A 25,251-nucleotide genomic window follows, 5' to 3' on the forward strand; every position below is an offset into this window, starting at 1 on the left:
ACTATATATGAGAGAGAGAGAGAGAGAGAGAGAGAGAGAGAGAGAGAGGATGTTCCCAAGAAGATGTTTGAGGGAGGGCACTAAGCTAGGGTTGTGTTTTTGCTGACCAAAATGAGGGGACCCAAAGAAAAGGAGGCCTTTTTTGTTTCCCACTTGGTGTGTTTTCTTGTTGGTTTCTTGTCCCTCCTGCTCACATATAGTAAAGAGAATATTGTTTCCACCTAATCTAATGGCTAATATATATAGAGTACCGTAAAACCCCGATAGTTTCATATTAGATGAGAAAATAATTATCTATAAAAACATAAGAATCAAATGCTTTAGTAAACATTTTAGGCGGATAGTATGAATTCAATGAGTTATCAATATCAATGGACTAGGTAGAACAGTTTTACTTTACTGTAATAAAACTTTACAATAATATTTTTATTTTTTATTTTTTTAAAAATAAACTAGGATATGAAAGTGAGACAGAAGGATCTCCGGAAAACCCACAAATAAAATAAATAATTCATCAAATGAGAAGCGAAAAGAAATTAATAGAAAGGATAGAAGCTCGCAACAACAAATCTTAGTTATAAATAACTGCAGCTAAAAGCGAAAACAGGATTAAATTAAAGAGACTCCTATATTTTTTGAGTTGGTTCTTAGATGCAGATTTTATAGATCACCAGGCCGACCAAACTTCAAACGTGCATTGATTGAATGATGCAACTTTATAAATAAATAATATAATATTTTTTTAAAAAAAAAGAGAAAAAAAGAGAAAACCAGGGGTGGTGACAAAAGTCCACTGTGAAAGCTAGGGCTTGACTTTTTTATTTAACCAAAAAGAAAAAAAAAATTGGGGGCACCACCAATAGCAGGCCACCAACGTGGGATGGTGGGGCCCGCCGAATCTGACGATGCTGACGTGTGGGCCCCACAGCCCACCTCCGTGGCACTCCGGTAAATAGGTGGAGAGTTCGGGGGGTAAAATGGTCATTTCGGGTGCCCCCCCCACTGTGGATTGGATTTTTCCTGCGTACGGGTCTCGAAGTGATCCCTCTTTCGAATCCAACCCGACAACGTTTCCGAGTTTTAAAGTCCCTGTCTCAGGGAGGGATGTGGGTTTTTTAATAAATAAATAAATGTTCAGAAGATATTTATTATTATTATTATTATTATTATTTACTAAAATTCGAATTATTTGTTTTAAGAATGGATTCTTACATAGGATTCTCAAAGCCACGTACTTTAGCAGTAAATAATGCCATATCCTTTTGCTTGAAAAAAAGGACAGCTAAAAAAAATAAAAAATTTTGAAAAAAAAAAAAAAGTTTCTTCACATAGATATAGGGCTTTACATGATCAAAATCAAATTAAAACAGGGAGGAAACTGGAACTTAAAACACGTCAAGAACGAGAACTCAATGAAGATGTACGCAAAATCCGTCGATCAATTGCATGTAACTCATTTCATTCCAAAAAAGAACTCAACATAGAACTGCTTAGTGATTTGAACATAAAAGTAAAATATGATGAAGATATACGGAAACCAGCGAAACCAACAAGTGTTATACAGCTACATTGGATCGCATTCCGCTACTTCGAAAAGAAGAATAGAAGGAAAGACCATAAAAGTTGAGCTGCAACATAAAGAGAGACATCCTAGTTTTCGAAAAGAATTGCTCTTCAAGGTAAAAATGACAATAATGAGAGAAAAGAACATGTTGTGATTATCCTTCAAGGACTAATCTGTTAGATGTCGATATTCTGTATGGTGCTAGAGCAGATTACAAAGAAGAAATTTATAATCTGGATTCATTTACACAGTAGACCTGGACCTACGAAGGTGCTATGAATGGACCCTTTTCGTTTTCTTCTTCCTCATAGCTCGGCCACGATCCCACATAGCTTTCAGAACCATCTCATCCTCATCATGTATCGTCGACTCCCCATATCCACGTTTTCCTTGTGCTTTTACACCGCTACTGCTATCTACTCCATTTTCCTTATCCTTCTCCGCCTCGCCACCGCTACTGCTTTCTACTCTATTTTCCTTGCAGTTTTGTACCTCGCCCTGCTTATCACCCGCGTCAGCATCATCCTGGCCGCCCGTTCGCATCAAGACCGCAGCATCCATCCGATCCAGGTGCAAGACATCAGAACTATGAGTCATGACATTGCGGTTATTGTCCTCTATTTGTATGTCAGTCGCGCGATCTTCGCCCTCCACGAAGTCCTGCCAAGTCAGCGCCTTTGCGGCTTTGGCAAGAGCCTCAGAAGCCTGGATGAGAGCAGTTATAGCAGATAGGGCTTCAGACCGGGAAGGAGTTGACAATTTCGCCCTCGTGGTGGCGACGCAAGTAGACGTAGAAGGCACCATCTCTTTATTCGCAGGGACAAGGGGTAAAGCATTCTCTTGGCTAGGTGCAGCAGGAATGGGTGGAGCAGAGGGAGGAGGCGAAGGAACAGTTAAAGTTGGAGAAGGCGAGGGCAATTCTGAAATAACGGGGGGAGTAATGGTAGCATTCGAGTCTGCAACAGGAGATCCAAGTGCCGGTGGGCCGAGCTCGACGAGCGCTGTTGTAGCTACAGTGAGTTGATCATCAGTTGAATGAGCTAAAGGAGAAGACGGTTGAGTTTGATCATTTGCTGGTTGGTCTCCGCTATTTTGGTGTTCTTGCGAAGAGTTAGTTCGAATATTGCATTTTGAGATCGGTAGTGAGCAAGAAACATGGAGCAGCTTAAACCCATCTAATACAGAGCTGATGCGCCCCTCAATCTGATTGAGAGTCTCTGCGACATCCTGGGGCACCGTCGTGTTGGCTAGAACGTCTTTGATTCGTTCTTGAATGTCCACCACTAAATTCACCTACAAAATGTTTAAGCGGAAAGTCAAGTACAACAAAATATATAAAAAGATATCTCTGCAAAACTACCTTTACCGGTAAGGCCTTAAATATATATATACACACACATAGCCTTGTTACATAATGAATTTTCATGTGTAAATATTCTCTAGATTTATCATTGCAAGCCTGGATTTTCATATATCCTGTTCACAAACTTAATTTCTGGATCAGATATGTAGCCTTTTATTTAAGAAAGCTCCTCTTAGTAAAAACCTTTTCGAGTACAAAAACCAGCTTTTCCCCACAAATTGAATAACTTGCCAACTCAATATAATGGTGTTTTGTTCAGGAAAAGGGGAAAAAAAAACAGCACTTTCGAGGAGTACTCGATATATATTATTACATATTACGCAGTTATCCACAAATCTAAAGTATCATAAATAAAAAGCCTTTAAAACATCCACTCAAGTGCTGGAATCCACATACCAGAACTCTCTCGACTTGGCCTTGAGGCTGGTACGATACGGCGGGGCGATCAACTGGCGTAGAGATCCAACGGCGGGTGATGTTCCAATACCACTTCATATACTTTTCCAATGCTTTCAGTGGGTCTAGGTCCTCAGATTCTTGTTCTTTGACCACACTGGATAGCCTATCCTCCCACCGTTTTATATATTGCTCATGGTATTGAGACCAATTCTCTTCCGATCTACCTTGTCTAGTCAATCGGTCTACTACCTCCACGGGCTCAGGGATATGTTGTATCATCCCAAATTGTCTAAATACACGATCCGGAACATGCATTTCAACAATTTCATAACAAATTAAAGGTGCCTTCGATCGCCATACCTCCGACCCACTTTTGCAAAATGAGGGTAATTTAGCCATCAAATCAGATGTATAAGGATCCCATATTACCTACACCATTTTAAAGGAATTCAATAATGTATCCTTAACTTATAGAGAGCAAACTGCAATAGGGGGCTGAGGTTACAGTTTCGTGACTAACGATTGCAATTTTATTGTTGGGTCCCTAAGCATTGCACTTCATTTCAACTTCTACAAAGTTGGATTTAATCCCACAAAATCGTGATTCTAAAAGGTTAAAAATTGCTTGAGTGACTATTAGATGGTATGTAGTTATTTCTGCCTGATTGATAAAGGGATTTAACTGGAAGAGAGTGCATTTACATGTGTGTGTGTGTGTGTGTGTGTGTGTGTGTGTGTTTAGGGACCCAATTGTACCGCTGAACAGCATTTACCCTAACTAAAATTGGGTAATGAAGCGAAACCTGAGACTCCATCTGGATATCAAGCTCATTGCGATAAAACTCAATATCTGAGGTCTTGACATTCTCTCGCCATCGTAATGGGGCATTCCACCTAGAAAAAAAATATATCAAATCAACAAAATGCAACCTATTATTTTCATTTAAAAACATTTTAGCGACAACTACCTACAACCCAATGGCTTATCGTCTAGGGCGGCATCCCAGTTCCCATTTTTTAGACGCTGCGGGCGGCCCACATGCAAGTGCTCCCACACCCATACCTGAGAATATTGCAAATGACTCATTCATAGTATAGAAAACGGTAAAACTTATGGATAGACCCTGTACTATCCTTATGTAGCAACTTAGTCCCTCAACTTTTTACTTAAAACACATATACCAAAACTTTCTGGCATACTGCAGATTCATCCCTAACTTTCAAAAAATCAATGTTTTTCCTATAAACTGAACATTTTACCCTTTCTGCAATATGATTTCCTTGTTTCAGTGTTATTAAAACATGATTAAAAAAGTAATTTTATTAAAAATTGTCCATTCTTATCAAAATTATCATGAAGCCAGATATGGAATTGGCATACATAAGAAAGTTCAGGAATGAAGTGTTTAAAGAAAAAGTCTAGGGATTGAGCGGAAATATCATGTAGTACAGAGGCTATCTGGTACCTAAAAGAAACCCTCCAATTGCAAAAGAGTTGATGAGTACCTGAAGTAGTGTAAGAAAGCCGCAACACTCAGCTTTTCCTACCAGACTGGCCTTCCCTAATTCTCTATAAAGATAGGCAAGCGCTGCAGCACCCCACGCCATTTTACCACATTCATCAAAATCTCTTAAGAGAGCCAGGTACTTTAAGTGAACCCGATTACCACTAGGATCTGGGAATAAGCTGCATGCGATTTGGTACATGATGTAGGCCCTAGCTGTATATTCGATCTGATCTTGACCTGCATCGGATGGTATTTCATGATATTGTTGATAAAGCCAATCGATCTTGACGCATCCGCCCTTTAGCTGGTCAGGTACTTGACCTAGTAGGTCCTTGCAAAGTTGTTCCCATTGGTAATCAGTCCGGCCAGTGACCGGAGCCCCATCAACGAGAAGGCCGGATAGAATGGCCACATCTTTCAATAAAATGGTGATTTCCCCATGGCGTAAGTGGAAAGTCTGCGTCTCTCTCCTCCACCTCTCAACAATGGCATTTAGTAATGCATGGTCTAGATGGACCCGCTTTAATCTAGATAAATAATAAAAACCTGCTCTCTTTAAGAGTGCTAATACTCCTCTGTGTTTCATCTCCCATAAGTTCAGCTTTCGTCCATGCTCGACAAATCTGATGGGTTTGATATACTGGATAACAAATATTTGTACATTAAAAACTCTTAACAGAAAAAGAAAATGGTGTTATGAAAGCGAAGACACTAGAGGTGGATTCTACCTTTTTAGTTTCAAGGGCACATGATCGATGGCGTTCTTGATCTGTCAGCACAGATTTGTCAATTGGACCAGGGTCTAGTTGCTCTGCCATCTAACCAAGCATGAAGAGAACGAATTTTATAAATATGTAGATATTCAATGCAAAGAATTCACGAAAATAACAAAATAAATATGAGCTAACCTTTATACCTGGTACAAACAAACAAAAAAAAGGGTGCTTCCATTATCAAGGTACAGTCTCAAGTCCTACATAGAAGAAGAACAAGGATGGCATCTATTCGCACTTTTGGACACATGGGGTTTCGATCTGATTGTAAGTATAGATCACATTTTCCTCCTACCAGACATGATTGAGCTACTCTAAGAAATCACTAATCTTTATAATCCAAGTCAATCACTATTTCTCGCATTAGCCACATATAATAAACCGAACTTAACACCGAAATCCACTAACTTATATGTTTGCAAATACTCTCCATGTGATTATTTGCTGCCCACTTTCGGTAGCTAACTTTCTTTTTATCTTGCTTCATGATTTGAGTATCAACTTCAAACTAGCCAGAGGTTATGAGATGTGCGAAAGTAGTAGAAACACATTAATCCATAGTTTAGAGTAAAATCAACAGATACAGTAAAATTGATTGGTAAATTTGATCTATTATACTTCTAAATCGTTATTACTAAATCAACATGGAGGATAAATTGAGTGCACCAACTTATATCTAGTTTTCTAAAAGTTATCAGTCTCAAATTTATTAATGTAGACTTAGATGCCTTTAAAAATCAAAACTTTAATAACTTACTGAGGAAAATTGTGCTAAAATGGTTATTACTTGAATGCCAACGTGTAGTAGTGTCATGATAACATGCTGATGCTCATAAGTAGCAAAATCAACTAAAACCAATATCTAGAATATTACCAACCAACTGAATCATAAAAATACACTATGGATTTTCTACTTCTAATGGTAGAATCTAAAATCAAATGGCAAGATCCAAACATTCCAACGGCACAGGATTGCAAATTGAACACAAAAGACCTATTTCCTAGTTCAAAGAGGCCAAATTCAGATGTAACTGAGCTCAAATCATCATCTTATCGTTCATGTGCTACATTCCAAAACAATTTCTTCAAAGTTTTCGTAAAAATTAGAGATTTTACTACCAAACTAGCAGAGAACACGAGTAATTGGGGCTCAATTAAGCCGGGAACGCAAACCATTACAGCTTCGATTGAAAAGCAAAGACCCGAGATCACGCACTTGATTATGGATCGCAGAGGTGGATTCGGCGCCGACTTTGGCGAGGAGGAGCGAAGGCCGAGTTAGGGTTTCGAGGTTAGAGGGAGAGAGAGAGAGAGAGAGAGAGAGAGAGAGAGAGATTTGAATGCGAAGGGGAAGTGAGAGAAGGATTTGGGGGGAAATGAGAGAGAGAGAGAGAGAGAGAGAGAGAGAGAGAGAGAGAGAGAGGAGGCGCCGAATCGCCGAGAGCGCAACGATAACTCGGCAACGCGGTGCCGTGTCCTTCGATATTATGCAGCGACACATGGAGACGAGAATTCTCGGGTTATTATTAGATTTTGAATCAACTTTCGACCCGACCCGTTAACACCGTACTGAATCCTTGTAGCTTGACTCTTAACTATTAGAATTTTGAAAAATGAATTGCATAATAATTGTATCATTTTATGTCATTTTATGATTAGACGGATTTATATTATGTTGATTGTGAATCAACGGATTTATATTATGTATGACATTGCTTCTCTACTACAAAAACCATTTAGTAAATGAAAAGTTCGGAGTATTCGGTTCTTTCATCTTTCATCATTTCAAAAGCTTAAATGAGCCTCCTACTTAGGGATAGGGATAGGAAATATGAAATTTAGTATACATGTCAACAATATTTTTACTTTTATGTAAGGTATAGGCCCCTATATCAGAACTTTTCTCTCTTTTTAACAAGCACTTAAAATGAACTTCTACAACCCAAAAGAAGTTGTATCTTCTTGTTTTGTTGCAGCAAAGTTATGTGACATTTTAATGAAAAAGAGTGTTAGTGCTTCCAACAGCAAAAGCCAAAACAAGTATACTTCAATTCTTCATTCAATTCTGGGGCAGGCCCCTCACCAAATTTGTCAGGTGATGAAGAAACTATGATAGCTTACAAACAGTTTAAGCTGTTATTGCAGCTTATAACACTTGCAATATAATGCAAAGTCTAATTGGCAACACATGGAAATAAGAACCAAAAAAGATTCTTCCACAAACAAAATTAACCCTTCTTGTATAATTTTCTCTCTCTCTCTTTGTCCTTTTTTTTTTTTTTTTCCTAAACAGATTTCTCATACAACAACTGACAAAATTCATATACTGCAGATATTACATCAGGAAACAATCTTCACACGAAAAGGGAAAAAATTATAGGTTTTTCGACAATAAATGAAGAGAAACCAATGAATGGCTGAAAAATACCTATAGCAGAATCAGAAAACCTATAAACACATTTAGGAACCTTTCCTCGAACAAGCCAGCCAAAGCATGCAAATAAAAGAATAGAAAAAAGCAAAAAAAATCAAGAGAGTTTCTTTTGGTTGAGGCACTCTAGATACAAAGAATGCTGCTCCCATTTGATATGTGAAGATGAAGAATCGACGAAAACTCAATTCTCCTATTCTTTGAATGGTTTGCATCTCTTTTCACTTAACCACCAGTATTTTCACCATTTTCAGCCGAGGTGTCCGAAGCAGCATCTTCAATTGACAAGTTTGAAATATTTTCTGCAATACTTCCTTCCTCTCCATCTGTCGTGGGGGTTTTCTGCAGAGTGGCATCCATATTTGGAATCTCTGAAGCCTCAGCAGAGGGCGCTGAGGGTTCCGAGGGTTCAGAGTTTTCGGCAGGTGGTTGTTTCTGAAGACTCCAATACATGATGCTCGCGGTAAGTGTAAGGATCATCTTCTGATTTACCTGCCATAAAGAGCAGCAGCGTGTTATCGTAAGGATTTAAAAAAGTAAAAAAAAAAAAAAGAAAAAAAAAAGGAAAAGACGTATCCATTAGGAGATACAAGGATGGAGTATATTTGGATCACTGATACCAAATTGACCACATTATCGGGAAGTTCAATAAATTATACAGCATTAAGTAATCATCATTTTACTAGTTTTAGAACGTTACCTCAATGATGTCTTCTGGCAACAAGAAGACAGAACATCCGAGCTTTCTAGCAACACTGATGATGTATGTAGCATTCAACTTCTTGTCCTCCTCTGTGATAAAATGATAGATTAAGTTAGTCAAAACACAAATGAAGGATACTTTTATGTAAAAATACCAAGTCCCATGGATATTTCCTTCTTATAATTGTTCTTTTCCGACAGTTTCATTTTTCAAAACTAAACATGTAAGTCCTGCTACTAATGACTTCTCATATATTAAATCTCAGGAGTAATGGAAAGAAAAGAGCACACCATCTTCGCCCTTTGTCACTAGTTTCCAGTTTACAACCCTTGGCTCCACAGCACTAAGGAGTTCAAGGAAAAAGATTCCATTTGAGAGATTCCTATCCTAAAGAAAGAAAATAAGCACATAGTAAGTAGATTTCTGAAAGTAATAATTCAAAAAAGATAGGGGAAAAACTCAGAAAGAATTGAGAATACCTTGAAGCTTTCCATATGAGAAGTTCTGCCAGACCCCTTCACTTTGCCATTCGCCCAATTTAAGATGTCGGCGTCAGTTATCTCTTTTTCTTGAGAGTGGAATCTCAAGTTCTTTAGCAATTGAAGTATATTGGATCTCATCAATTGCCACAAAAAAGCTAAAAGGAAGCAAAAAGAAGGGTCAAATAGTACGCTAAAAAGTGTTTCAAATTTTTTAGGGCATGAACCATAAGGCTCAAAGGCAGCTGTGTAACATTAGCCAAAGGGAGTCGGAGTAGAAGAAAAGGTCAGTAAAAAGAGGTCAAGTTTCAGAAAAAGTAACTTAAGATGTAATGCTTCCCCTCTCCGTACAACTGAAATAAGTATTCCCAATTTCTTCAAAAAAATAGAACATAATCATTTTTAGAGAACATAGACATGAGGAACAATTAAGTCGAATCCTATAGGGTATTTATCATAAGGCAATCTTACCAAGAATCAGCTTTTTGTTTCCCTGTACAATATCATTCCCGGCTACATTCACTAGAGAAAAATTCAACTGCTTCCCGATCTTTATAACTTGATTACAGTTCTCAACTTTCCTAAATGGCATCTTGATCGGCGGTTTTGAAGCTTGCTTCCAATTGACTGATCCTGGAGAAATTTTGTCCAGAACTTCCAGGAAAACCCATCTGCACCATGAGTTTAACCATTTAGCGAATAAGACTAGAGAAATATGATTACCTTATAAATTAACTTACCCATTTCTGACATCCTCAAATAAATTGTTAACATAAGTAGCGATTCCAAGACTGTTAATCCACATTCGAAAGGCTCTCTCTTCCCTTGATACTTGGACATCATCAGGTGTTGTCTGTGCAAAGTTTATCTGTTTGTTGTCGGTGGATAAACCATTCCTGCATACACAATTCGAATATTATTCAGTATGTCAATGTTTGGCATTCCCATTTCAGTGATTTCTTGTTGAGTATATTTTCATATCAGTAACTATTTTCATAAAGGCAAAAAGCATAATCATTAGAAAATGTCTACGAAGAGAAAATGCATCTTAACTATTCTGTTTCATTTTGGCCATCTTTTCATACCATATATATTCAAGGGTCATGTAAATCAGAAAATAATATAAATCCTTAGTAGATCAAACAACAAACAACAAAGACTGCCTCTTTTGAAATCATGTTATGTTAAAATGTAAATTTGGAGATCGAGATTAGCAGCCATTGCAGTACAACTGGCAATAGCTCACATAGCACAAAACTCTATATCGCAGAAGCACAAAGATTCAAAAAGTTTTAAAGCCAAAAGAAGAATTTGAATACTCACCTATGCTGGAAAACTTGTGCAACAAATGCAAGATTGAGATTAGCAGAGCCTTCAACAATATCCTTGGGAGTTAAGTATCTTTTGCAATCCAACTTCTCGGCCTGCTCAAGTACCATTTTTGCCCTTTCATTAGGATCCTTAGTATCCAAGGTATTTTGAGTAGAATGCTCAGGCGCAAGAGCATTAAGAAGGTAAGCATAGGCTTCTCCATCCTGCAAATAAATTGGACTGTGAGAACAAAACAGCACGAAAATAAGTATGGTGAATGAAAAACAAGAGGAAGGACAATAACCAATCCAATTCACTAAAAGAATCAAATAAAATATAATAGCAATTAAGCAAACATCAAATATTCTTTTTTCAATATGTACCTTCACATCTGAGGAGAAATTTGTCACAGTTTTCTTGTAGCCTGCTTTCTTAAGGTGAAAATTCATCCACTTAAGTAACATCTTTTCTGGTGCCAAGCTCAACAGCTCCTCCACATCCTATATAAAATGCACCAGCATAAACTTAGTCAGGTTAATTTACCGAAATAACCTGCAAAAGAAAATCAGAGAGAAAGAGAGAGAGCATCAGTAATCTTATGTGAACCAACCTTGCCGTCATCTACCAACTCAACCAGTTGGGGTGTCTTCTTGAGGTTCAGATCAGCTAACAGTTGTATCTGATAGAAGGGCCAAGCAGTAATTAACAATAAATCAGTATCTGCGACATATTACCATTGAAAATTTCCCATTTGAGCATGATGCACTGTTATTCCAAGGGAAAATAAATATGATATAGCCAAACAAATTGTTGATGCTACAAATAAGCATTTATTCCCTGTGCAGAGAGGGCATAAAACGTTCTCAGCCCTTACCTTTATAATTTGAGAGATCAATCCAAGAACCAAATGAGGCTGCAAAAAAATAAATGATATCACTTCAATCTGAAGAATCTGAAACTAAATCTCAAAAAATATTACTAAGAGCAACAACTTAATAATACAGAATCAATCGTCATAAGCAGTTTATTCACAGATAGGCAGGCTAAAGTATAAAAGACGCTAACTTCACAGTACACAAACAAGACAGGTAGAACACAAATTTAAGAAGACAGATTGAAGTCTGGTATATTTAGACAAAAATTGAAGGTAACAACAAGGTTCTTGAATCTACTTACTCTCCCTTCGACCAAGTCCTGAGTTCCAATGTTAACAACAGTGCATCCAATAGCCTTTGCAGAATTGAGGCAGAGAGTATGATTCTCATTCCTCTCCCATGGGTTGAGAACCCGTTTCGTGTTAATTGCTCTCTCATCTATCGTTCCCGGCACGGCAACATTGATCAATTTACTGATAAAATGAGAGACAAAACAATAAATATAAGAAATTATGTTATTAACTCTTATACAAGAAAAAACCTCACATTAAAACTGGTATTTGTTTTTCCAAACTAAGTTCTACTATCTAAATCCAAATATCACAAAAAATAGGTGTTAACTAAAAATCTGGTTTCCACTACAAAGTTTGAACCATATTGTAGTTTGGAGTTTCACCATATAATAAGTACTAGAATATCTAGGAAAAGAAAGCAAAAGCACATCACAGCTTGAAATTACACACCACAGGAGGACACCATCTCTCACAAGGTTGAACAAATCATTTGTTGCCGGATCCAACGGCAGATATTTCTTCAAGAATGGATCGTTGCCTAGATAACTATTTATATGCGCCACATAAGATGCTTTCTCCGATTCATTAATAGTGTGCAAGAGCGTCGTAGTGGTTGCTTTCAGGAATGAAGATGAATTCTTCGTGCCACCAAGTTTAGAATTCGCCCGTCCTTGAAGATTCAAAAACTCCTGCCACATGACAAATTCTAAATATCAAATCATATGCCAAATTCAACTAGACTGCAATTTTCAATATAGGGGTAGGGGGGCGAAGGAAAAAATGAACAAACGTTACTTGAACTATAGTGCATTTTGAAATGCACACCGACTTCACTGCATAACAAGGTTATTTGATTTACATAAATTCTTGACCAAAATATTCTGTAACCTAACGAACGGGAAATTCCACAAGTTCCAAACTTGATGGAATAGCTAAGATCACAATAACTGTAAAGTTAGCAGTAAAATCAAAATGTTTAAAGCTCGAGGTAGCCATTCAAAAATGTGCTACACTTTCAGATAAATTCTATAATCCATACATTTCTACCAAAAACTAGATTACAAATCACAAAATGAAATCCAAAAAATACCCGAAGGAACGTCTCAAATTCAATCTCCTGAGTGTTGCCAGAATAAGTCTCGCCGAGAATTGCGCCAATCTCTTCCTCTGTTAGCACATCCTTGAGACCATTCAATTTCGCCATTAACGGCGGCAAATCCTTGACCATTACATGTCCAGTTTCTCTCTTTATAGAAAGGAACTATCAAATCCAATCCAATCCAACATGAACAATAAGATTACCACAATAATGAGAAACATAATTAAGAAAAGGAGAAAAAAAAAAAAGAGAAAAGACAAAGTGTTTGCATTGGATTGGATTGCTTACTTTGGATTTGAGCCCTCGAAGCTCGACCTGAGTGAATTGGCTCTGGAGCCAGGGATCGGAGACGAGGACCCCGACGAACCCCGACATGATTTTCCCCTCAATTAATCCCCAATTTTTCACTATTTATGATCCTCTCAGCCAAAAAGCCTAATTCAGATCCAAGTTTTCGACACAAAAAGAAAAAGATCAAAATCCAAAAAAAAAAAAAACACAACACAGGGACCAATTCAAGGATCTTCGATTGGAATCATCGTGCTAATTACATCAAAACTAATGAAAATATAGAAAAAAAAAATTAAACACACCTGTGTGGATCGAAGATTAGGAACGCGTGATTTTGGTAATCTCTTTATTGTTGAGATTTCTATCTATTTTTTTTCAAAAAAAAAAAAATTTCTACGTTGTTAATGAATCCGAGTTTCGTGGGGGGGGGAATGGAAATGAAAATGGAGTGGGGGCGATGGACCCCGTCTCATTCGCGAATTGCCGAAACGGGGAGAAAATCATTAAATAAACAAATTATATAAAAAAGAAAAATGAGGTTACAAATTCAAGGAAATCCCTCAACTATACACTCTTCTGAAACAGATCCCCTCAACTTTTTTTTTTCCCTTAATAAAGTGTATCTCTTACCACCCATTATTTAAGAGTTTAAAATTTATTTTTCAATTTTAAAAAAGTTTAAGTTTGAAAAAATTAATAAGATAAGTAAGTGGATTTAAATTTTTGTCTTCTTATAAGGCTAGAGTAAAAAATTTACGCATATATTATAGGTGTACAGATAGTATTATAATTAGATAAGTCACACTTCAATTAAATTTGATAATACCGTTAATTATTAATCATTAATTAGCGTAGCTTTATTTTTTGAAAAAAGTTGTTAAAGTTGTTAAATTTAATAGCTCCCAATCTTTTTTTTTTCTCCTCTTTAAACTTAAAGAGGAGAAAAAAAAAAGATTGGGAGCTATTTCAAAATTGAACATAGTTGAGAGTTCTCCATGCATTTGGACCAAAATTAAAAAAAATATATATTAAGGGGGGAGAGATAAAAGAGTGGGCCCGTGAAGACACGAGAGCTTGCCACGTGGACCATGATGAGCTGGCATCTTATGGATTAGTCTTGTTTTCACACTGGGCCCGGCCCGTTAACAAAGTACAAGTGAGAACTCGGCGCTGCAGGAGAAATCGGCAACGAAATAACCTGCAACACCGACTAAATATAGTGTCAAATCCTGCGGCAGTTGTGACTGAANAGAGAACTCGGCGCTGCAGGAGAAATCGGCAACGAAATAACCTGCAACACCGACTAAATATAGTGTCAAATCCTGCGGCAGTTGTGACTGAATTCGTTAGAGCAACAGCCTCGAATGCAGACTCTAGTTTGCATAATGTAATTCCAATTTCTTGTCGATATCGGCTTTTATAATATAATATTTGATCCAAAAAGGAAAACAAGTTGAGAGATATAAAGCTAATCAAATCTTAGAGAATGGCGCATTGTTCGAGGCACCGTTTCGATAAACGCAAGAGTCAAATTAATCTTTTGACCACGACAGGGATTAACTACTGCTATGTTGATTATATGTAACTTTTGTTTTTGAATTCTTAGTAAACAAAAGAGAACTAAGGATCCAATAAGATGCAGAGGCTACAGTACTTTGACTGCTTTGGATAATGGAAGCAGAAGCTGCATAGTAAAAAGCGCTTCGCGTATTTGAAAACTATTGATGTATTAAACAGTACTTCTGTAGAAGTGTTTTTGTTAACGGAAATAGGTCTTCTAGCTAAAACAAAGCTATAAAGTGGAAAAGTTTTCAATTTGAACATATTTTATGAGTAATTGGATTAAAAAGGGCAGCTGAAATTGCGATTAACTTCTGGTTCGACAGTATGTGAAAATATTCAGAAACAATTCGACACGATCTCATGAAACCAAAAACATCAGCTCATGTACATGCACAAGAACAGGGCCAACCAACAAGTTGGAGAACAATTTAAGTAGTTCGTCGGCAATGTCTACATTGTCCATTAGTCCAACAATTCAATGTACAGATGATTAAACCTAACAATGAAGGAAAATGGAGTAAAACAAATTACAACTCAAATAGGTTCCTTCAACTACACCCACACAGTCGTAGACAAACGAAAGGAGAAAGGACAATCACGGCATTTCGCTGAGAACGGTGATGAAGGGCGTGCTCAGTTTGCAGTTGACGGCCACTCTCGTCGTATGTCGAATGTGTAATTGATCTCCAGGTAACATTTTCCGTCGTCGTCCACAAACTGACACAAGAAAACCACAGAAAAAAATTAATAAGCAAAATGTATGAACATAAGAAAACATACAATATCTCGGAAGTCGAAGATCAAAGCAAAATGTATGAAGGACTTAAAAAAGTTTTAAATTCATCTCTTTTTCTTTTCATTTCATTTTGTTTTCCTTTTGCATGAGGACCAGTTTTACCTTAGTTCTTGCGGAATACGATCCCCTCGCGAAAATACCAGAGGGAGTGGTCTCTTCAGGTGCCTCATATGTGTAAGGCTGAAGCTGAGGACTAAAGGTCCCCAGCATTTCCTTTGTTTTGTCCACTGAAAAAAAAATGAACAAAATATTTCAAAGTAATACCAATTGCCCAATGCAACCTATTTGAAACAATTGAAGGGTCGCGGACGAAACTGAAACTGAGCTCAGGTGCAACTAATGACCAACATCATAAAGAATGAAAATGTTAGTGAGATTAGAGATGTGATCTCACCCTTAATGCCAGTTTTCCAAACTGTGTTGGTGTATCTGAGACCAGAGACAATGTTGTTGCTCACAGAGAAGGTGAACTTGAGCCTGTAATGGCTCCCTTCCTTGAGAGTGAACCACACTCCCTTCGAATTCGGCTCGACGGGGAGCGGGAGAACGATGTCGGGCCGGCCCGGTGATAGGATTGATAGGCTCAAGATCTTAACTTCTGGATCCAATGTTTCTGTGAAAAGAGTGGATTGCTGTTTGAAATTTCAACCCAGAAAAAGGATAAAGCTGGGGACAAAGAGAGTGGATGTTTTACCTCCAACAGAGCTCAAATCTACACTCCCCAAAAGCTGCTCCTTCCACCTCCTCAGGCTCTCATCATCCTGCAACAAAACCACATAGAACAGTAAAAAGTTACAAACACTCTCTCATACAACCATGCCAATAATAATAGCAAAAGTAAATTTAAATTACACTGTCATATATCCAACTTTCAATTCTTTTGATAATGCGATCAAATTTGGCGTCAAAATGTTTGTTTCCATCAAATATGTAGAGTAATATTACCCGTAACATCATGACTAGTATTCAACTGCTGGTCTGATCAATTTTTTTTCTTTGCTTTTAACTCAAAAATCTAAAAGAATATTTTAACTTTTAGATCCAAAAAAAGAAAACGCACACTTTTACATGGAATGTACGGGTAGTATTTTGCAAAGAGAGGTTACGTCGAATGACAGAGTGCGCGGATTTTGTACATTCATAGAAGAATAGTAGTCAAAATGAAATTTTTCGCGGAGATTTATATACCTTATCTTTCTCTAGTTGATCCTTGATACTAACTCTGGGCCCCAAATCAATCGCTTTAGCCCCTTTGATCCCTTGTTGTTCTTCTTCATCATCATCATCCTCAGTCGCGTAAACAGAGGCCTCGCTCATCTGCCTATTGAGCCTCTCATCCGCGCTCTCCCCCTCCCTCTCCTCCCCCTCCAAACCCATCTTCGTCGAGCTCGAGAGTGCTGCTCCAATGGCTAGAGACATGGCGCCCCCAAAAGGCCACAATGAGCGCTATGAAAGAGAAAACAGAGAAGCTAATGGAGATCCAGTAAAACTCCTCCCCTACCCCCCCCCCCGCTCCAACGGTCCAAAACACGCAAAAAGGGGGGACAAAGAGGGAGGGTAAACCCCAGAAGAGGATAAGGGGAAAGGAACAAAAAGGTGGCGACGTGGGGCGCAGGGAATGGGGGGGAAATGCTCCAAAGAGAGAAGAGGGAAACCGAGGAGAAAGGGTGTTATAATGAAGGAACAGGGGAGGAGACGAAGTGGGTATTCTTTTTTTTCTTTTTAATGGAGTTTTTTAATGGAGAGAGAGAGAGAGAGAGAGAGAACGTGATGGTCACTACTACTACTACTGCTACTACTACAGCTACTACTACAAAATGGTTGTGGAGCTCTCGTGACAGGGGAGGGGGAGTTATGAATTGAGAGAGAGAGAAACAGAGATTTTCTTTTTTAATGGACTTGGTCTACCACGTCGCCTGCGGACCGCCTAGTGATTTGTCAACATAGGTAAACTCCAAAGTGGGATGCATGCTCTGAGTATGATTTTATAGAGATTCAATTTTAGATTCTGAAAAAAAAAAAAATTACAATAAATTTCGTTAGAAGCTGCAACGTCAGCACTCTATTATCATCGAGCAGCGATAAGGTGATGCCCAAATTAGCCATCACATAATTTGGTCTTAAGCCCGCACCAGCATCTATCCCTATCGTATGTTGTCTTAACAGTCTAATCATAATATGATAACGGTTGAAATAAGTGACAGGCAAATTTAGTAACCGGTTTGCGGATGACGTGGTGCACCGGGTCTAGCCAATGATTTCTAGGAGAGGTGCCCCGTGACACCTTCTTTAAGGCACCTTTGGGCTTTGGGTGGTGAACAAATAATTAACTGGGAGGGCATGAGCACATGAAGGGACTAGAAATTTTATATGAATTTGGATTGAATTTTTTTTATTATTATTATTATGAATAAATCAATTATTGAGGAATAATGAGGATGTTGGCGTGCCGTTCATCAATTCTCTGCACATCTGATTGATTGTGCCTGTACTCTTCTGTTTCTTAGAATACGGAGAAGGGTTAAAATATAATTTACTATTGACAGATAAATTTATTAAATTTAGTTAAATAAATCTGATCTATTCGTATTAAGTATCTATATAAATTTGTTAGGTTCGATCGGTTCTTCTTCTTAGTGAGGGCTCAAGTCCAGTCACTTTAATGCTGGCAGATTAGGTCGGATTAAGATCAGTCTTGCATAGTCTTATTAAATTGCTCGACATGCTGTTAATCTAATCTGATTGGGCTTAGTATTAACGTGTACAAACGGATGCATATTTGTCACAAAATGTAGCATCTGAGTCACGCAATTGAGAATGTAGATCTCCTTATAAAATAAGGGAACACATCTCTCCAAAAGAGTTGCACCGTAAAAAGATATAAAATGACATACACTCAGTCACAATTAACTGTGAATGTTGAGTTATTGACGGGAGAAACGAAGACCCAATATAAGGGGCAAAAATTATATGGGAATTGTCCCTAAACTAAAAGTTTGGGGATGATGCAGATGGGTGCCGCGTGGCCGCGCCCATCCGCGCCCTCTGCTAGAGGAAAAAAAAAAAAACAAAAAAAACAACAACAACAACGTGGGCTTCACTTTTGAGAGAGAGAGAGAGAGAGAGAGAGAGAGGGAGGGCGAGGATGGGCACACGCCGGCCACGCAGCGCCCATCTGCATTGTCCCCAAACTCTTTTAGTTTGGGGACGATGCTCATACAATTTTTGCCCTAATATAAGCCCACTTAGGCTTCTTAATGGGCTTAATTAAGAGACAGAGTGAGAGAGAGAGGCCCAAATAGGCCTCAATAGTATCATGGGCCATGGGTTCTTAATAAAGATCATCTACATATCGTGATCTCGTTAGGCCCCATCTCGAAGGTAAAGTTATTAGCAGAGCAAATTTTATTACTAATATTAAAATTTATAAAAGTTAATTTTTACTTATTGAATTTGATCAAATTTATTCAACCTATGTTAAACATGTAGCTACCATTTCCTCACCCCGCAGTTCACGTAACCCACAACAACGTTCCCATGGAACATAAAAACATGTTCACTATCAAATAGTTAATATTTTTTGCAACGAAGTTTTAGGGTGTCAAATAAAATGCTAACAACATAAATTTCTTAATGGGAAAAAAAAAACATTACAAGTTAATTACAACACATAAATATTGTTTCTTCTACATATAGTTAAACTATATTAACTCACGTGTCGAGCACGTGATCAAGATTTTGAATAATAATGGGATTTATACATATGGGACCACTACATAGTAATAAATACAAGATACCGTAGAGAAATAAGAGAAGTGTCATTTGAAACCTCCCTACTCGCAAATAAATATAAGCATTGACGAGGGGTTCAAACTAACAGTGAAAAAACTCCAAGTGAGATTCAAATTGATACATAAGTTAATGCAGTAATTTATTTATTATATAAGTTACTTATTATCTACGGTATTTTGTGATTTCTTAAAAAACTATATTCGTTATTTTTAGATAATTTTAAAAAATATTTGGCACTGAAGGTGGGGATTGAAATCTACAATCTCACGAGATAACAAAAGCTCAGGATAAGCTGTGGTAACATATTTACTTGAAAGATCGATCAAATGTAAAAGGAAACAGAATCGAAAAACAAAAAAAACATATTTTGTAATTTGGATCATGGAGAAAATTAGTCCATAATGAGAACTTTAGATCTTCTTTCTAGTAGATAGTTAGGAATTTAATTAAGAAGCTGTTGTCCCATTCAATGCCAGCTTCACATGTTGGTTGAAGCTGTTCTTAGCTGTGACTGTGTAGACTTGTTTGTGCCCTTCTGGGAATGGTCCAAAAAAATGTTCCCTCTCTATATTTGTTCCTAAAAATACAAGCTAGGGTTTTTGAGACATGTGAACTTAAATTTGCAAGACTAAAAATTATTATATTCTGAAGTTTAAACCAAAAGAAAAAAAAAAAAAAAGAGGGTGAAAGAGTACTGATATGATAAATTAAGAAATTGATTGTGTAGGTAATAAATTTTATTTTATTCTTTAATTAATTTGGTTATTTACAACCGAATCGAAGTTGAGGTGAATCTGAATTTGTTTCCCACATAATTTGTTCTTTTAAAATACAATTCGCTATTTATAAAAGAGATGAGGAGCTTTTGCTTCTGCTTCTGTTTCTGCTTCTTTCTACAGCACTTTCTCAAATCACACATCCATCCATCATTTCTATCACTATCTTCTCTGTTTACGGCTTAGTTTGGTATTGAAATCTATTTAACGTTATTAGATAAAATAGAGTTGAGGAAAAAGCATATAGGGATATATTTCTATATTCTTCGGTCAGACCGTAGAAAATATATCGTAATCGTCTCATCGCGATATGCGGAACGCAGTATACTTTCTCAACGCACGTAACATAATCGTCCAGCAATCACAAACAAAGCCTATGAGTTCTCCAAAATGTACCCCACAACCTACCAATTTACGCGGCATCGGGTGCGTTGGTGCGTAACCTTACCAACTCCTTATCCAATACATCCACAGTTCGATGTCAATAGGGACCGATGTTTTGGGCAAAAAGGTGGGTCCCACGCGGGGAGGGACAACCCTACGTGGCGGCGAACTATTGGCTCCCTCGAAGTGGGTCCCAGTACCTCTTGCCGTGTGGGGCCCCGAGCCCATCTGGCATGTGCTGGATTCGATTGTTGGATTATTATTATTTTTTAAAAATTATTAGTTGGTATCGAAACTAATATTAAATTATAAATTAATAACTATAGCCCCAATACTATCTATAAATTTTAACTGATAATTATTAATTACGTCCACGGTCCACTTCGATTTGGTAAAATATCTGGTTCCCAGAAGTTGACAAATTATTATTATTATTATTATTATTATTATTATTATTATTGTGGTTAAAATATATATAAAAAAATTATAAATACTTGTTTTTTCTTTTGATTTTCAAAAACCTTTATTTTGCCTTTTTTAAATTTCAGAAACATTTCAAAAGGTCTGGCTTTAATGAAAATGACAAAATGATCAAATTATTCTTACTTCTTTTATAAGAAAAAATAAAATTTTAATATATTTCTGTTATTTTAAAAGATATTTTCGATCTAAATTATAAGAAATTGACAGAATAATAATAAAACTCTGACGGAGGAGGGCTATATGCATGCAATAACTTAAAATGTTGAGCATATAAAATGTAGATTTTTGAAAAATTAAAGAGAAAAAGTGAAAAATATATATATATATATATAAACGGACTTTATGTAATTTAGTCTATTATTATTACTATTTGTTTCCAAATTTGATCGCTTGGGCAATCATAAATTACAATTTACTTTTTAATATCGAAAACAAACTTATGTGAAAATAAGGCCAATTTTTTATTTGACACTTTTCAATTTCCATCTATAAGTAAATAATAATAATAATAATAATAATAATAATAAGTAACTGGAGTGAAAAAAATTATTATTTATCTATTGATCATCGGTTATCACACTATGTAACAATAATAATTAAACTTCACTAGTTAAAAAATTATACATATCTGTGTATTTTACTATTCTCCTGTAAAAGAGATTTCTCTAAATCCCTGTATAATCAACATCAAACATTAGTATCAAATCTAACAATTAATTGATTAAAAGTTTAAAACATAGTCATTTTGCCGTTGATTTAATTTGACCTTACTATAACGCATTTATCGCGACCTTTCTTACATGATTCCGACATAAGATTATTACCAAAATTTCAAATTCTCTTTGTAAAGGTTTTTTAACATGTTAAATTGGTCATCAAAGAGGAGTTAATTAATATAAAAGGGATATAAAATGTGCTAAAGTTGGGATCCACTTACAACTTACTACATGTCATGTGGCCTCCACCAAATCCTAGCAAAACAAATCTCTCAAACCAATCACAAAAACCATCACCCAATCTACACATTACACTCCAATTTTTATATTAATTGTTCTTGGCAAAGGACTATAATCTCAACATATGCCATGTTCTCATTTAATATTTTCTTAATTGGGGATTAAATTATACTACAAACATTAAGATAACGAATCGCTATATATATATATATATAATTTATTTGCAATATATCAAGTGTTTGATTAATGCAGCGCACGTTCTCATATGGCCATTTGAGCAAGTCAACTAAGAAGCTACAATGAAATATTTATTATTATTATACGAGATTAATAAACACTTTCATTTATTAGCTAGATCATAAGAAGATCAATGTAACATACTTCTTTTTATTGCCAAATCTTTTACTTGCATAAAAATATTTAACATATTTAAAGTCGAAGGAAAAAAAAATCAACGGATCTCTCGTTGTAAACACCACATTACTCTAAGACTTTTTTAAAAGTAATTTAACTTTTTCTTCTTCGTACTTATTCTACTTTGCACTACGTGGAAGCTATTAACGATTTTTATAAAGTAATATATAAATGAAACTCTTCGAGATTATGTTAATGTCAATTTTAAAAAAAAACTAATGATGAAACAAAATATTGTTAACTAGATATCTAACTTTCTTAGTTTTACATGTCATGTGGAGTTTATTTAAGCTCACAGCTTTGGAGAAAACAAATAGTTTTGAATAATTCGAAAAGTATTATGTGGATACTTTTGGATTTTCTCAAAAAATTATATATAAAAAAAAAAAGGAAAACCATGATGCATCTCATTATTTCATAACTTAATTTAAATATTTATCGATCCACATTTCCCAAAAATAAAAAAAAAGCCATTTATTGGTGAGGTAATTAATTTACTCATTTTTGTGCCCTTTTGGGAAAGGGGAACGGGCCACATGGAGCGAACCCCTCCAGTGGGTCCCACGGGCTCCATGATTGTCCGTTAGATGTGCGACACGTGTCCGTATATGAGAGGTTCCCCTACGTGGACCACGGCTCCCTCGAGCTGGTCCGCACGAGGGTAAAAAAATATTGCATGCACCCCGTGCACCGTGAGCCAAACCATGAGAACTCTACTTGTGAGACTTCTAATTACAATTCAATTCATTAAATTTTTTTTAAACATTCAAAACATCTACGTGCGAGTGATCTGAAATATTGAATATTTATTTTTAATAAGTTGAATGGGACCTTTCCGCGTTAATTTTTTTAGATTATTTGATTATTCCATAATAAAAATATAAGCTCTCTGCCATATATTTCGCGCTGAAATTATTCCGGTCTGAAAAATGTAGGTCATGCACAAAAAAATATTACAATTATAAAATTAGAATTTTATTTTACACTATTTATATAATTTAGATAATAATATGTTACAGGACATTTCTAAACTATGAACCATTTTAAATTTACTATCTAACCTTTAAATTTAAATTTTACTATCAAACTTTTCAATTTATTTGAATCGAGTTAGTCGAAGGCACTCGAACTTCAAAATTTAAGCTAATTATTTATTTCAATGAATTGTATGAAATATGATAATTAAATCTATAAAAATAAACGGTATATTTAAATTTTAAAGTTGAAGTAGTCTTGACTGACTCAAATAAAATAAATTTTAAAAAAAGTAATAATAAAATTAAAATTTTAAAAGATTTGGTGCTAACTCCGAATAATTTATATTTCAGATAAGTTCCATTTATTTGCACCTAATAATTTAGGCGCATGAGTTTCACGGATGCACCGGGTGCAAGCAAGTGTTTCTTGCCACGTGGCCGAGCCGAACCTATTCCAAGCCGCGGGTCAATCCAAGCCGCTAATATTTGCGATGTCGACAACATGGCTGGGTGAAGGACGCGGGGTCACAGTGTTTGGCGCGCGATCCACCGTTCAACCGTCCCCCGATGGATCTCAGCCGTCCATAGCCCATGCAATCAGTGGGGGGTAAACGTACGGCGCTGATTGCGTTTGATGGGATTACAGCTGGACTTTTTGATTGATGACGACGCCACATGTTTCCGGAGACTGGTGGTACACGGAGAAAGATGGTGTCAGTCAAAGGGCATTATTATTATTATATAGCATTAAATATTATTATTATTAATTATTTAATTAAATGTGAAAATTGCACTTTTTTAATTTTTTAAATCTTGATAATTTTTAATTTGTTATTTTCTTATTTATTTAAAGTATTCTAGCTGGCTAAATTTGCAATTTTTTTAAAAAAATTATATCTTTGTCGGCATTTGTTAACAAAATATTTAATTTTATTGTTGGAATTAGTCTGCTAAAGTAGCTAAACTTAGCAGAATTATTGTTAACACTAATAAGATCGTTAAATTGAATTAAAATTTTACTTAAATATAGTAAATTTTTTTTTAAAAAAAAACAAACATAGTGAATGACAAATATATATTTTCATAAAGTTTAACTTTCATATGCTGTTACTATAAAAGTCCTAATATTTTTAAATATATCCTTGCCGTTATAATTCGTTAGAAAATTTTAATTAACGATAGATTGAATACTTAATTCTGGTTAGTTTTTGACATTTTTATTTTTTTTTATATTATACTATTATGACTTTTAGAGAGACATATTTGTGATGACAAAATCGAAAATATAGTTCTCCAACAATAATAAACCAGAAAAATATATTTGAAAATATTAGAACTTTTGTAGAGACACCATATGAAAATTGAATTTTGTAGAAATATATTTTTCATTCACTATGTTTATAGGAACCTGTATAAAATTAACCCTAGAATTAAATACAATTTTACCTACATTTAATATTTTTTTATTATTATTTTAAAATGTACCAGTACATCGGGATAACATCCAATATCCAATTTAAAGAGACATAATTCTTGGAATAGGTTTGTTTGGTAGATAAAATAATAAAGTCCATTTATTATTAGTGTGTTTTGAAATAGGGCCCATTTATTAGCTAGTGTTGGTAAATTTTATTTACTACTCAAAATTGGTAAGTGAATATGCTTGGACTATGCTTTGACATATATGTAATGTTGTAAATTTAGTAATTTTTACTCTTCTAAGTTGTGAAAAAAATAAATCTAGTGATGATTCTATGTTATGCAGCCCCTTAACATTGTCATAATTATTTTCAAATAATAATAATACTAGCTAATAACAATGATAACAATAATAATAATGCTATGTTATGCAGCCCCTTAACATTGTCATAATTATTTTCAAATAATAATAATACTAATAACAATGATAACAATAATAATAATGTGTTTTCCATTTTGAGGGTAACATATGGATGTATAAACCTTGTACTTAAATTAAAAAAAAAAAAAAGTAAAAATTAGTATTATTATTATTTGAAAAT

General features: G+C 35.7%; 3 protein-coding genes across 3 annotated transcripts; all 3 read right to left on the reverse strand.

Moving 5' to 3' along the window:
- Positions 1,498 to 7,085, reverse strand: LOC109726055 (serine/threonine-protein phosphatase 7 long form homolog). The gene is made up of 7 exons (XM_020255487.1): positions 6,824 to 7,085; positions 5,563 to 5,652; positions 4,833 to 5,474; positions 4,295 to 4,389; positions 4,130 to 4,220; positions 3,324 to 3,755; positions 1,498 to 2,857 (listed from the first exon to the last, which is right to left on the reverse strand). Exons 2-7 carry the CDS (start codon positions 5,650 to 5,652, stop codon positions 1,838 to 1,840), a joined length of 2,370 nt encoding a protein of 789 aa, XP_020111076.1. The 5' UTR covers positions 6,824 to 7,085; the 3' UTR covers positions 1,498 to 1,837.
- On the reverse strand, positions 7,859 to 13,548 carry LOC109725926 (fimbrin-4-like). Its single transcript, XM_020255329.1, has 15 exons — positions 13,392 to 13,548; positions 13,087 to 13,233; positions 12,790 to 12,960; positions 12,150 to 12,388; positions 11,708 to 11,879; positions 11,406 to 11,444; positions 11,142 to 11,210; positions 10,915 to 11,031; positions 10,544 to 10,755; positions 9,961 to 10,116; positions 9,692 to 9,891; positions 9,221 to 9,378; positions 9,032 to 9,128; positions 8,739 to 8,830; positions 7,859 to 8,530 (listed from the first exon to the last, which is right to left on the reverse strand). Exons 2-15 carry the CDS (start codon positions 13,171 to 13,173, stop codon positions 8,264 to 8,266), a joined length of 2,076 nt encoding a protein of 691 aa, XP_020110918.1. The 5' UTR covers positions 13,174 to 13,233; positions 13,392 to 13,548; the 3' UTR covers positions 7,859 to 8,263.
- Positions 15,042 to 17,199, reverse strand: LOC109725620 (rho GDP-dissociation inhibitor 1-like). The gene is made up of 5 exons (XM_020254860.1): positions 16,637 to 17,199; positions 16,143 to 16,209; positions 15,843 to 16,061; positions 15,551 to 15,675; positions 15,042 to 15,369 (listed from the first exon to the last, which is right to left on the reverse strand). The coding sequence occupies exons 1-5, from the start codon at positions 16,865 to 16,867 to the stop codon at positions 15,286 to 15,288; spliced, it is 726 nt and encodes a 241-aa protein (XP_020110449.1). The 5' UTR covers positions 16,868 to 17,199; the 3' UTR covers positions 15,042 to 15,285.

The sequence above is a fragment of the Ananas comosus genome, linkage group 20 (genome assembly GCF_001540865.1).
Source record: "Ananas comosus cultivar F153 linkage group 20, ASM154086v1, whole genome shotgun sequence".
NCBI lineage: Eukaryota > Viridiplantae > Streptophyta > Magnoliopsida > Poales > Bromeliaceae > Ananas > Ananas comosus.

What these genes read in the sequence shown, in the direction of transcription:
- LOC109725620 (XM_020254860.1), bottom strand. Translation starts at nt 16,867, where the DNA reads ATGTCTCTAGCCATTGGAGCAGCACTCTCGAGCTCGACGAAGATGGGT. An exon ending in ATCAACTAGAGAAAGATAAG is followed by an intron (nt 16,210 to 16,636) that starts GTATATAAATCT and finishes GTTTTGTTGCAG; the next exon opens with GATGATGAGAGCCTGAGGAG. An exon ending in TTGGAAAACTGGCATTAAGG is followed by an intron (nt 15,676 to 15,842) that starts GTGAGATCACAT and finishes TTTTTTTTTCAG; the next exon opens with TGGACAAAACAAAGGAAATG.
- LOC109726055 (XM_020255487.1), bottom strand. Translation starts at nt 5,652, where the DNA reads ATGGCAGAGCAACTAGACCCTGGTCCAATTGACAAATCTGTGCTGACA. An exon ending in GTGCCCTTGAAACTAAAAAG is followed by an intron (nt 5,475 to 5,562) that starts GTAGAATCCACC and finishes TTTGTTATCCAG; the next exon opens with TATATCAAACCCATCAGATT. An exon ending in GCTTTCTTACACTACTTCAG is followed by an intron (nt 4,390 to 4,832) that starts GTACTCATCAAC and finishes CAATATTCTCAG; the next exon opens with GTATGGGTGTGGGAGCACTT.
- LOC109725926 (XM_020255329.1), bottom strand. Translation starts at nt 13,173, where the DNA reads ATGTCGGGGTTCGTCGGGGTCCTCGTCTCCGATCCCTGGCTCCAGAGC. An exon ending in TTCGAGGGCTCAAATCCAAA is followed by an intron (nt 12,961 to 13,086) that starts GTAAGCAATCCA and finishes TGGATTTGATAG; the next exon opens with TTCCTTTCTATAAAGAGAGA. An exon ending in AAACAAAAAGCTGATTCTTG is followed by an intron (nt 9,379 to 9,691) that starts GTAAGATTGCCT and finishes GCTTCCTTTTAG; the next exon opens with CTTTTTTGTGGCAATTGATG.